Consider the following 12,500-nt stretch of genomic DNA (forward strand, 5'->3'; position numbering starts at 1 on the left):
GTCTGATAATATTCTTTCTTCTGGAGAAAGTCTTATTTGTTTTATTTCGGCTAGAATAAAAGCAGTTTTTAATTTTTTTAAATCCATTTTAAGGTCAAAATTATTAGCCCCTTTAAGCTATATATTTTTTGATAGTCTACAGAACAAACATCATTATAAAATAACTTGCCTAATTCCCCTAACCTGCCTAGTTAACCTAATTAACCTAGTTAAGCCTTTAAATGTCACTTTAAGCTGTATTGAAGTGTCTATAAAAATATCTAGTCAAATATTATTTACTGTCATCATGGCAAAGAGAAAATAAATCAGTTATTAGAAATGAGTTATTAAAACTATTATGATTAGAAATGTGTTGAAGAAATCTGCTCTCCGTTAAACAGAAATTAGGGAAAAAAATAAACAGGGGGGCTAATAATTCTGACTTCAGCTGTACACTACAGCCAATTAATCTTTTCACATTTCATCAATTACATCAATTCACATGTACCACGTCTTTGGAATGTTGGGGCACCTAGAGGAAACCTTCGCCAACATGAGGAGAACATGCAAACTCCTCACAGAAATATCAACTGGCCAAGCCAGGACTCGAACCAGCGACCTTGTTGATGTGAGGCGACTGCGCCACCGTTACAGCCCGATTTAGAGTCTTAGTAACTTAAATATTTTAAGCTCAGTCAGAACAAATTAATTCCAAACAACTACATAGCTACTCACATAGTTTGGTATTGCTTTTAGCATTCACTTCATTCATTCATTTTCTGTTTCGGCTTAGTCCCTTTATTAATCCGGGTTCGCCACAGCGGAATGAACTGCCAACTTATCCAGCACATGTTTACGCAGCTGATGCCCTTCCAGCCGCAAACCATCTCTGGTAAATGCTTTTAGCATTAGAGAAAAAATGTAATATATTATTTCATAACTCATTAGGTTTGAGTTCTGCTTAATTTTAAGTTAAAGTAACTTATTTCATTTAGTCATTTTCACTGTTGGATTTTACAGTGCATATTTATTAATAACCAAAAAAACATGCCAATAATATTTTATGCCAATAATCATTAAAATATTATGTAATTATCATGCTCCATAAACATATTTTACAAGTTTCCCACCTTAAATACATCAAAACTCCCTTTTTGATTAGTAATATTCACTGCTAAGAACTTAGTTTGGATCATTTTAAAAGACGCTTTTCTCAATACTTACATTTTGTTTAACTCTCAGTCAAACGCTACCAAACCATACATTCATTTTCTTAGTCTCTATTTCAGAGGTCGCCACAGTGGAATGAACCACCAACTATTCCAGCATATGTTTTACACAGCGGATGCCCTTCTAGCTGCAACCCAGTACTGGGAAACACCCATACACACTCATTCACACACTACGGCCAATTTAGTTTACCCAATTCACCAATAGCGCATGTGTTTGGACTGTGGGGGAAACGTAAGCACCCGGAGGAAACCCACGCGGACACGGGGAGAACATGCAAACTCCACAAAGGACTGACCCAGCCGGGGATTCAAACCAGCTATCTTCTTGCTGTAAGGTGACAGCGCTATCACAAAGTATAAATCTCAGTTTGTAAAAATTGACACTTATAACTGGTCTTGTGGTCACTTTCTAGCTGATATTTATTTCACTTAGCGCATACAAATGTGTTTGTAAAGTGTAAAATCCCCTGTGAACGTACCTAAAATAGTTGCTGTGTATTTCAGTATTCCTGAGATGTCGGTCTGGCTGTCGCAGCGCGAGTTCTCGAACAAACACTTCTGCTCGTCTGACAAGTTTCGCACAAACTCCTGTCCACTGCAAGAGAAAGAGAGAGACGCATTAAGATTTAATCTGAGTTTAACCAAAAAATACCCACATAAACATTACCACAACTCAAAATGAAGAACGAAAACACAAACATTTCAGACAATTGTTGAGAGAACAGCCCTGAGAAGTATTTGGACACTTTAAGGTCACTCTTAAATATTTGCACGTCGTGTCAAGTTGAATTTATTACCAATTATTATATTCACAATCCACATTTTTTTAAAGCAGAAACATGATGAGGATGTTAATAATATCTCAATATGTTGATGTCTTATCGTAGCTTTAACAGAGTTACACTGTATAAATGATGAAGAAGTTTATAATATATTTTATGCTTCATGTTTGTATGTAAAATATTTGTAATTCCAACTAGATATAAACATATGGGAGACACAGTTGAAGACAGGATTAGCTTTGTAGTTGGGGTTTTTGAAGTAGTAGTTGAAGTAGCATCTGTAGTAATAGAATTTGTTGGTATAGTGGTATCAGAAGTAGTGGATGTGTAGTAGTAATCGTTGTCGGTGTAGTAGTATCAGAAGTAGTAGACGTTGTATATGTAGTAGCAGTCATTGCTGTAGTAGTATCAGTAGTAAATGTAGTAGAGGTAGTATCAGTGGTAGTAGTCGTAATAGTTTCAGTAGTAGTAGACATTGTAGTAGTCGTAGTGGTTGTGGCTGTAGTAGCAGTAGTAATAGTTGTAGCATTTGAAACTCTCTGTAGTATTAGTAGTAGTAGTATCAGTGGTAGTAGTCGTAATAGTTTCAGTAGTAGTAGACATTGTGGTAGTAGTAGTGGTTGTGGCTGTAATAGCAGTAGTAATAGCTGTAGCATTCGAAACTCTCTGTAGTAGTACTAGTAGTATCTGTGGTAGTAGTCGTAATAGTTTCAGTAGTAGTAGACATTGTATAAGTAGTGGTTGTGGCTGTAGTAGCAGTATTAATAGTTGTAGCATTCGAAACTCTCTGTAGTAGTAGTAGTAGTAGTATCAGTGGTAGTAGTCGTAATAGTTTCAGTAGTAGTAGACATTGTAGTAGTAGTAGTAAGGGTTGTGGCTGTAGTAGCAGTAGTAATAGTTGTAGCATTCGAAACTCTCTGTAGTAGTAGTAGCAGTATCAGTGGTAGTAGTCGTAATAGTTTCAGTAGTAGTAGATATTGTAGTAGTAGTGGTTGTGGCTGTAGTAGCAGTATTAATAGTTGTAGCATTCGAAACTCTCTGTAGTAGTAGTAGTAGTAGTAGTAGTAGTATCAGTGGTAGTAGTCGTAATAGTTTTAGTAGTAGTAGACATTGTAGTAGTAGTAGTAAGGGTTGTGGCTGTAGTAGCAGTAGTAATAGTTGTAGCATTCGAAACTCTACTTATAATCTATTGAGAATTAGTTGCAATGTAACTTAAATTCAACAAACGGATCATCAAAATAAAGCGTGACCAGCCTGATCTCACGAGAAAACGTAAGTATTTTACGTTTTGTCAGTTTAATGGCTAATTCGTACGAATTTGTACGAGTTCAGTCGTTCGAAATTGTACGATTTTAAAAAGGAGGTGTGGCACCTAACCCAACCCCTAAACCCAATCGTTATTGGGGGATGAGCAAATCATACTAAATTGTACTAAATTGAATTAGCCACTAAATCAAAAAGTTACAAATTGCCGTGAGATTGTGTTGGTGTGACCCTCATTTCCTTTGTCTTTGCCATAATGACAGTACATAATATTTGCATTCATTTCATTCATTCATTTTCCTTCAGGTTAGTCCCTTATTAATCAGAGGTCGCCACAGTGGAATGAACCGCCAACTATTCCAGCATATGTTTTACGCAGCGGATGCCCTTCCAGCTGCAACCCATCACTGGGAAACATCCATACACACTCATTCACACACATGCACTACAGCCAATTTAGCTTATTAAATTCACCTACAGCGCATGTGTTTGGACTTGTAGAGGAGCACCCGGAGGAAACCCACACCAACAAGGGGGGAACATGCAAACTCCACACAGAAATGCCAACTGACCAAGGTGGGAATCGAATTAGCGAACTTCTTGCTGTTAGGCGACAGTGCTAACCGCTGAGCCACCGTGTTGCCTTACATGATATTTTACTAGTTATTATATTGGAAAATACTAGTATTCTATAGAAGGTAAATCCTGCCAATTTTAAATAAATCAAATAAACATTGGAAATTAAAATGAAAACCAGATTAACAATTTGATTATAAAACACTGTTCGCTAAATATCTGCCAAAATTGAAACTGAAATGAAGTTATTTATTAAAATGAAGTTGCCGACATTTAATTTTCTCTGCATTTCCGCATCAAGACCAAGCCAAACTGAAAAAACACACAATTTTTACAAAGCTTGTTATTGATGTTCACACTATAATAGTGACACAATTTTAATTAAAATGTGAATTTTCCTTTTATTGACGCTTTTTTATTTCAGTTCCCTGCTGAAAAATCCAGCTTAAACCAGCCTAGGCTGGTTGACTGGTTTTAGCTGGTTGACCAGCCTGGTTTTAGAGGGGTTTTGGCCATTTCCAGGCTGGTTTCCAGCCATTTCCAGCCTGGTTTTAGTTGGTCAGGCTGGAAAATGACCAGCTAAAACCAGCTTGACCAGCCTAGCCAGGCTAGGAGCCCAGCCAAAACGAGCTATGTCCAGCTAAGACCAGGCTGGAAAAGGCTGGAAACCAGCCTGGAAATGGCCAAAACCCCTCTAAAACCAGGCTGGTCAACCAGCTAAAACCAGCCAACCAGCCTAGGCTGGTTTAAGCTGGATTTTTCAGCAGGGTTTTCATTTTCAATTTCATTTTCAAGCCTATGCTTATCAGTGGGAGGGGCGTATTCAAGTGACGTCGAGTGTTTTCAGAGCCCGAGGGCAGAAGCACGGTTTTGATGGATGAGACGGCATGAGTTACTAATGTACGTATAACAGAAGTAAAATGGCACTGTTAGTGTGCTTTTACGTGAAGCAGCTGCTGTATTGGAACAACAAGAGGAAAAGAGGACACCGGATAACCAACCGTCAAACATTCATCCCACAGGAGGAGTCGCGGGCTTCTTCGCTGGGCAGAGAAACTGCAGTGTAAGTATGTAGGCCTTGTGATGAATTTGTGTAGTATACTATAGTGTACTGTATGCTTATGACAAGAGATATTGCCTATTTCTGCTTTGTATGTACCGTATAGTTAGAAGCAGGGCTTGACATTAACTTTTTTGTTCACCAGCCACTGTGGCTAGTAGTTTTCCAACATTACTAGCCACTCGCCATTTTCACTAGCCACAATTTTATTGAAGTGTGTTTCTCCTTAAAGCATGTACCTGATTTCCCTCTGTCTGTAAAACTCCACTGTTCTCTGCAGGGCCTGCTGAATAGTCGGGGTCTAAAAGGCAGAAAAACAAATGCAGTCAGAAGTTGCTCGACCCAGATTCACAAGCGACACCACAAAGACACCATTAAACTGCTGAACAAAAACAAAAACAATCACATCACACTCGTCCAAACCGCCGTCACACTCCTTTAAACCCTGAAAGCACGGGATTCATCGATTGACACAATAACATCACATGATTGATTGAAATGATGGTGGATTCTTTTGGTTGCACAAAGTACAATGCAGGCAGCATGGTGGCTCGGTGGTTAGCACTGTGATCTCACAGCAAAAAGGTTGCTGGTTCGAGTCCAGGCTGGGTCTGTGTGGAGATTGCATTTTCTCCCCGTGTTGGCGAAGGTTTAGTGTATGTGTGAATGAGTGTGTATGGATGTTTCCCAGTTCATTTTCTTTTCAGCTAAGTCCCTTTATTAATCTGGGGTCGCCACAGCGGAATGAACCACCAACTTATCCAGCATATGTTTTACACAACGGATGCCCTTCCAGCTGCAACCCATCACTAGGAAACATCCATACACACTCATTCACATTCATACACTGTGGACAATTTAGCTTACCCAATTCACCTGTACCACATGTGTTTGGACTGTGGGGGAAACCGGAGCACCCGGAGGAAACCCACGCGAACGCAGGGAGAACATGCAAACTCAGAAACGCCAACTGACCCAGCCGAGGCTCGAACCAGCGACCTTCTTGCTGTGAGGGGACAGCACTACATACTGCGCCACTGCATCACCTGGCGTAGGTTTATATGCAGTGAACGGTGAGAGTAAACCGATCTTCTCTATTAGATTGGTCTGTGTGCCATTTTAAAGGGGATTTACAGTGCTGATCTACCTGTAATAGAATACACCCTTAAGCCTTATCCAATCAACTGCCTTTATCACGCTGCCACGGCAACAATGAGCCAATCACAATCCTCCTGATTTCAGCAAAAGCTCTTAATAGCTCAAATCCAGCTTTACCTGCTCAAATGTGCTTTAGAGATCTCGCAGCGGTCGGCGGTTTCTCTCTCTCTGATAATAATAAAGCTGATTTATACCAACACAACTCGCAGACAAGCACGGCAATTACAACACTGAACATTATGCTAATGGGAATGTGTGGGAAAATTAGCTTGATTTGTTTTGGAAATAATGTCACAGTGCGGAAAAGTCTTTATGGGGTTTAAAACGGCTTGATTTTTCTTTCTGCCAAAGTGTGCTGTCTTTCCTTTTCCTTTAGTACATTCGAGGAGAGAGAGACTGATTCTGCGTGACCGCTCTTATTATACTGGTGTCCGGATTAGCATGACAGTGGACTGGACTTTTAACAAATACACACACGCATGCACGCACTTGGACACATGCAAATGCTCAGACGAACACACACGCACAGACATGCGCGCATACGCACACATACACACAAGCACACAAACACACAGAGACATAAACACACACACAGACATTAGTGAACGCTCACACACACAGACACTTGGGCACGCACACACAAGCACTTGGACACACAAATGCACAAACAAACAACCACACACACGCACGCACACACACATATGCATAATACTCATCACACTGCCATATCAAAAGAAAGAAAAAAACAGTGATAGGTGGAGCTCTAGGTGGAGTGGAGAGACAGTAATAGAGCCAATTCGGAGGATGAGGATGATTTGGAGGGCATGATTGGTTAAGGGTCGATGGAGGCAATTTGGCCAGGACACTGGGGTTACACCGCTACTCTTTACCAGAAGTGCCATGAGATTTTTAATGACCACAAAGAGTCAGGACTTCGATTTAACGTCTCATCCGAAAAGACAGCGATCACTGATAGTATAGTGTCCCCTTCACTATACTGGGGCATTAGGACCTACACAGACCGCAGGTTGAGCGCCCCCTGCTGGCCTCACTAACACCACTTCCAACAGCAACCTTGTTTTCCCATGTTGTCTCCCATCCAGGTACTGACCATGCTCACCCTGCTTATGTATTAAGGTCGCTTATATATAAAAGCATCTGATAGATTATGGAATGAACGTAAATACAGAATCATTTCTGAAGGATCATGCACTGAAGACTGGAGGAATGAGGGTGAAAATTCAGCTTTAAATCAAAGAATAAATTAGATTTTAAAATATATATATTCAAACAGATATTTAATACACTCTTTTTAGACTCACCTATTTGTAAGGTGTGCATCTTTAGTATTTTGGGATTTATTTTGTATGTTTTGACTGGTTAAACTTAACCGATACACAATATTGTGGTTAGCACTGTCGCCTCACAGCAAGAAAGTCGCTGGTTGGAGTCCCGACTGGGTCAGTTGGCATTTCTGTGTGGAGTTTGCATGTTCTGCTTGTGTTGGTGTGGGTTTCCTCCGGGCGCTCCGGTTTCCCCCACAGTCCAAACACATGCGCTATAGGTGAATTGGATAAACAAAATTGGCCGTAGTGATTGTGTGTGAATGAGTGTGGGTGTTTCCCAGTATTGACCTGCAGCTGGAAGGGCATCTGCTGTGTAAAACATATGCAGGATAAGTTGGCGGTTGGCAACCCCTGATGAAAAAAGGGACTAAGCCGAAGGAAACTGAATGAATGAACAACATTGTTTTATCCGTGTATCTTTTAACTGTAAAATGCTATGAGAATTGAGTTTTAAAGGCACTAAATAAAATTACATTAATAATATAAAATATATTAAATCTTGTATTATATAGTATTATTACCATATAAAATATCAATGGAGTGGCTTCACAACAACTCGGTGAATGTCCTTGATTGGCCTAGCCACAGCCCAGATCCAAATCCTATTGAACATCTCTGGAGAGATCTAATAAATGGCTGTACACCGTCACTTCCCATCCAAGCTGATAGAGCTTGAGAGGTACTGCAAAGTGGAATGGGCAAACATTCCCAAAGACAGGTGTGCCAAGCTTGCGGCATCATATTCAAAAAGACTTGAGGCTGTAATTGCTGCCAAAGGTGCATCAACAGAGTATTGAGCAAAGGCTGTGAATACTGATTTACATGTGATTCTTCAGCTTTTTTATTTGCAATAAATTTGCAACAATTTCAAAAACTCTTTTTTCACATTGTCATTATGGGGTATTGTGTGTAGAATGTTGAGGTAATAAATTAATTTAATCCATTTTGGAATAAGGCTGTAACATAAACAAATGTGGAAAAAGTGAAGCGATATGAATACTCTCCGGATGCACTTTATGTATGTATATTCCATTTTACTGTATTTTTAATTGAATAAATGCAGCATTGTCAAGCAAAATAGCCTTCATTAAAGCTTCTATCAACTATTCTATCAACATCAATGCTGAATGCTTGTGTATTCCTCAAATCCAGTGCATTTTGGGATTTTTTCTGTTTTGGATTTTGTCCAAAATAAGCCAGAAGAGGTTTTGTGTGCTCTATAAACTCCACATGAATACCTCTGTATCACTGATTACAAACAGCTGCTAAACTATGTAAATCACACACCAAACAAAGCATACGTCTGATCCTCTGCTAAGCGTGTTTGTCAATGAACATTTGTTTCGTTTAATCCCCAGACAAGACAATTCTACATGTCAACTGACGCAATATAAGCTTCTGTTTGCCAGAGAGAGAGTGCTGCCGATCGGTAGGTGCAGATCTTATAACTATAATCATTCATTCGTTTTTTTTTCGGCTTAGTCCCTTTAATAATCAGCGGTCACCACAGCGGAATGAACTGCCAACTCATCCAGCACGTGTTTTATGCAACGGATGCCCTTCCAGCTGCAACCCAACACTGGGAAACACCCATACACACTCTTTCACACACATACACTACAGCCAAAATAGTTTATTCAATTCGCCTATACCACATGTGTTTGGACTGTGGGGGAAACTGGAGCACTCAAAGGAAACCCACACCAACACAGGGAGAACATGCAAACTCCACAGAGAAATGCCAGCTGACCCAGCCGAGGCTCGAACCAGCGACCTTCTTGCTGTGAGGCGACTCACCACTGAGCCACCGTGCAACCTTATTTAACTTCTAATTTTTAAGAAAGTTCCTTTGACTTAATTAAAAAGAGTTACGGTAACTTAAACTGATTTATGAATTAATTATTTCTTATTTTGTGTTAATTTTGTAATTAAAAGTGTTGTTTAATGGAGAGATTTAACATCGGACACAATTTTAGACAATAGTTTTATTAACTAATTTCTTTTATCTTTGCCATAATGACAGTACATCACATTTTACTAGATATTTTGCAAGGTACTAGTATTAAAGTGCAGTTTAAAAGCTTAACTATTAGGTTAACTAGGCAAGTTAGATTAATTAGGCAGGTCAATAAACAACAGTGGTTTTTCCATAGCAGGGGTGTCCAAACTCGGTCCTGGAGGGCCGGTGTCCTGCATGGTTTAGCTCCAACTCCCTTCAACACGCCTTCCTGGAAGTTTCTAGTATACCTAGAAAGAGCTTGATTAGCTGGTTCAGGTGTGTTTAATTGGGGTTGGAACTAAAATATGCAGGACCGAGTTTGGACACCCGTGTTCTATAGAGAAGGGGTTCAGCCCGAGACACCCAAAAAATAACAATGCAAGTGACTTGCGACCCCCAATATTCTCTGAGGTGGTTATAAATATATAAACCGTGCACACAACAGCGCACACATACCAATAGGCTCAAGTCTATTCATCATTTAATTTTGGAGAACATCACTCGGAGACCATCCTCCATGTTCAGTTTATTTTTAATGATTGTGAGTGGCGTAAAGGTGTCAGACAGTTTAACCCGGTGCCATTAAATCAATGTTCTGCATCTGACACTATTGTCTTTAAAATAAAGTAATCACCCCGGGGGTCACAAACAATGGAAAGGCTGATGGCTTTTTATTTGCATGTTGTTTTTTAATGTTTATTATTAACATGTTAGCAAAGGAAAATCAGGACACTTCCACTTTAGCTCTCGAAATCTTTTTATTATCACAACGTTTCGACCTACATTCACTGGCCTGTTGGTTGATTGATGCGATTATTTTTTTGCAGATGTGATGCGCTATATTTATACACTGAATACTCTGTCTCCGAGGAAGTTAAAGGATTTGGATTTTAAATCTTTTTTGTAATGGTATGTATGCGTCTTATACTGTCATATGTGTATTGTTGTATATGTGTGTGTGTGTGTGTGTGTGTGTGTGTGTGTGTGTGTGTGTGTGTGTGTGTGTGTGTGTGTGTGTGCTTATTTACTGGATCACTGGCTTGTTGGCTGATTGAGTGCAGGTGTGATGTGTAGAGCTGTATTACTATTTCTTGAGTTCTCCAATTGTATTGTTTTACCTGATGAAGACCATGTAGGGCGAAACATTGTGATAATACAACAATGTTGATTATTTGCTACTGTGTTTATTTTTGATTGAGCACCTTGAGATTCTTAGATGTGCGCACATTTCTGTTTTTTATTATTAACACGTTAACAATGTTAAATTATACAGTATACATAACATTATACATATATTATACATTATAATAAATACAATGTATAAAACTATACATTATTTATATTACTTCATATTACCTATACATGTGATAAGCTTTTTATATTAATGGACAATGCAGATATATTGATGTTTCACAATGTTTTACACTACATTATTTGAATCTACCAAGCTTAGTTTACAATGTTTGCAGTGTACATTTCTGTCTTTTAATATTAACATGTTAACAATGTTTCTATGAACTACTATTATGTTCTTCAGTAGGTTTTGGATAAAATATGGTAATTCTAATAATTTAATAAAATTAATTCGATTTTTGGAAATTGCCAAGTGACAATAATATTGACCCAAGCAGTTTTTCAATCATAAAGAAAAAATATATATACAGTTGAAGTCTTTATTAGTTGAAGAATTATTAGCCCCCCTGTTTATTTTTTCCCCAATTTCTGTTTAATGGAGGGATTTTTTCAACACATTTCTAATCATAATAGTTTTAATAACTCATCTCTAATAACTGATTTATTTTATCTTTGCCATGATGACAGTAAATAATATTTTACTAGATATTTTTCAAGACACTTCCATACTTAAGTAGGCTTAACTAGGTTAATTAGGTTAACTAAGCAGGTTAGGGTAATTAGGGAAGTAATAGTATAACAGTGGTTTGTTCTGTAGACTATCAAAAAAGTATATAGCTAAAACAGGCTAATAATATTGACCTGAAAATGGGTTTTAAAAAATGTAAAACTGCTTTTATTCTAGCTGAAATAAAACAAATAAGACTTTCTCCAGAAGAAAAAATATTACCAGACATACTGTTAAAATTTCCTTGCTCTGTTAAAAATAGTTTGGGAAACATGAAAAAAAAGAAAAAATATTCAAAGGAGGGCTAATAATTCTGACTACAACTGTATATAATAGAAAATAGGCAACACGGTGGCTCAGTGGTTAGCACTGTCGTCTCACAGCAAGATGGTTGCTAGTTCAAGTCCTGGCTGGGCCAGTTGACATTTCTGTGTGGAGTTTGCATTTTCTCCCCATGTTGGCTGTAGTGTATGAGTGAGTTTGTGGATGTGAGATGGGTGTTTCCCAGTACTGGGTTGTGGCCGGAAGGGCAACTCTGCTGCTTAAAACATATGCTGGAATAGTTAGCTGTTCATTCCGCTGTGGCGACCCCTGATTAATAAAGGGACGAAATTATGTTAATTAGGCAAGTTTTTAAACAACAGTGGTTTGTTTATTCATTAATTTGTTTTCTTTTCAGCTTAGTCTCTTTATTAATCAGGGGTCGCCACAGTGGAATGAACCGCCAACTTGTCCATGAAATACCAATATGAAATGCCAACAGAAATGCCTGATGACGCAGCTGGGGCTCGAATCAGCGACCTTCTTGCTGTGAGGCGATCATGCTACTCACTGAGCCACCGTGACACCCAACAGTGGTTTGTTCTGTAGACAATCAACAAAATACTTAAAGGGGCTAATAATATTGACCGAAGCAGTTTTTAAATTATAAAGGAAATATATATAATAGGAAATACTGTGAAAAATTGTTCTTGCTCTCTTAAACTTCACATATATTTAAAAATAATTTAAATTTCATATATCGCAAAGTGAATAATGCAACTCTATATTCATTCATTCATTCATTCATGTTCCTTTGGCTTAGTCCTTTATGGATCAGGGGTCCCCCCACAGCGGAATGAACTGCCAACTTATTCAGCCTATGTTTTACGCAGCAGATGCCCTTCCAGCTGCAACACATCACTGGGAAACACCCATACACATTAATTCACCCACACACTCATACACTACGGACAACTTAGCTA

The 12,500-nt window shown here is 38.6% G+C and overlaps 1 protein-coding gene across 1 annotated transcript in view; it reads right to left on the reverse strand.

Moving 5' to 3' along the window:
* The window catches only part of gucy1a2 (guanylate cyclase 1, soluble, alpha 2), a 166,906-nt gene that overhangs the window by 149,968 nt on the left and 4,438 nt on the right, over positions 1 to 12,500 (reverse strand). Inside the window, 2 exon segments of the mRNA XM_056474182.1 lie at positions 1,691 to 1,806; positions 5,132 to 5,193. Coding sequence (XP_056330157.1) covers positions 1,691 to 1,806; positions 5,132 to 5,193 — 178 coding nt within the window.

Source organism: Danio aesculapii, chromosome 15, assembly GCF_903798145.1.
Source record: "Danio aesculapii chromosome 15, fDanAes4.1, whole genome shotgun sequence".
Lineage (NCBI taxonomy): Eukaryota > Metazoa > Chordata > Actinopteri > Cypriniformes > Danionidae > Danio > Danio aesculapii.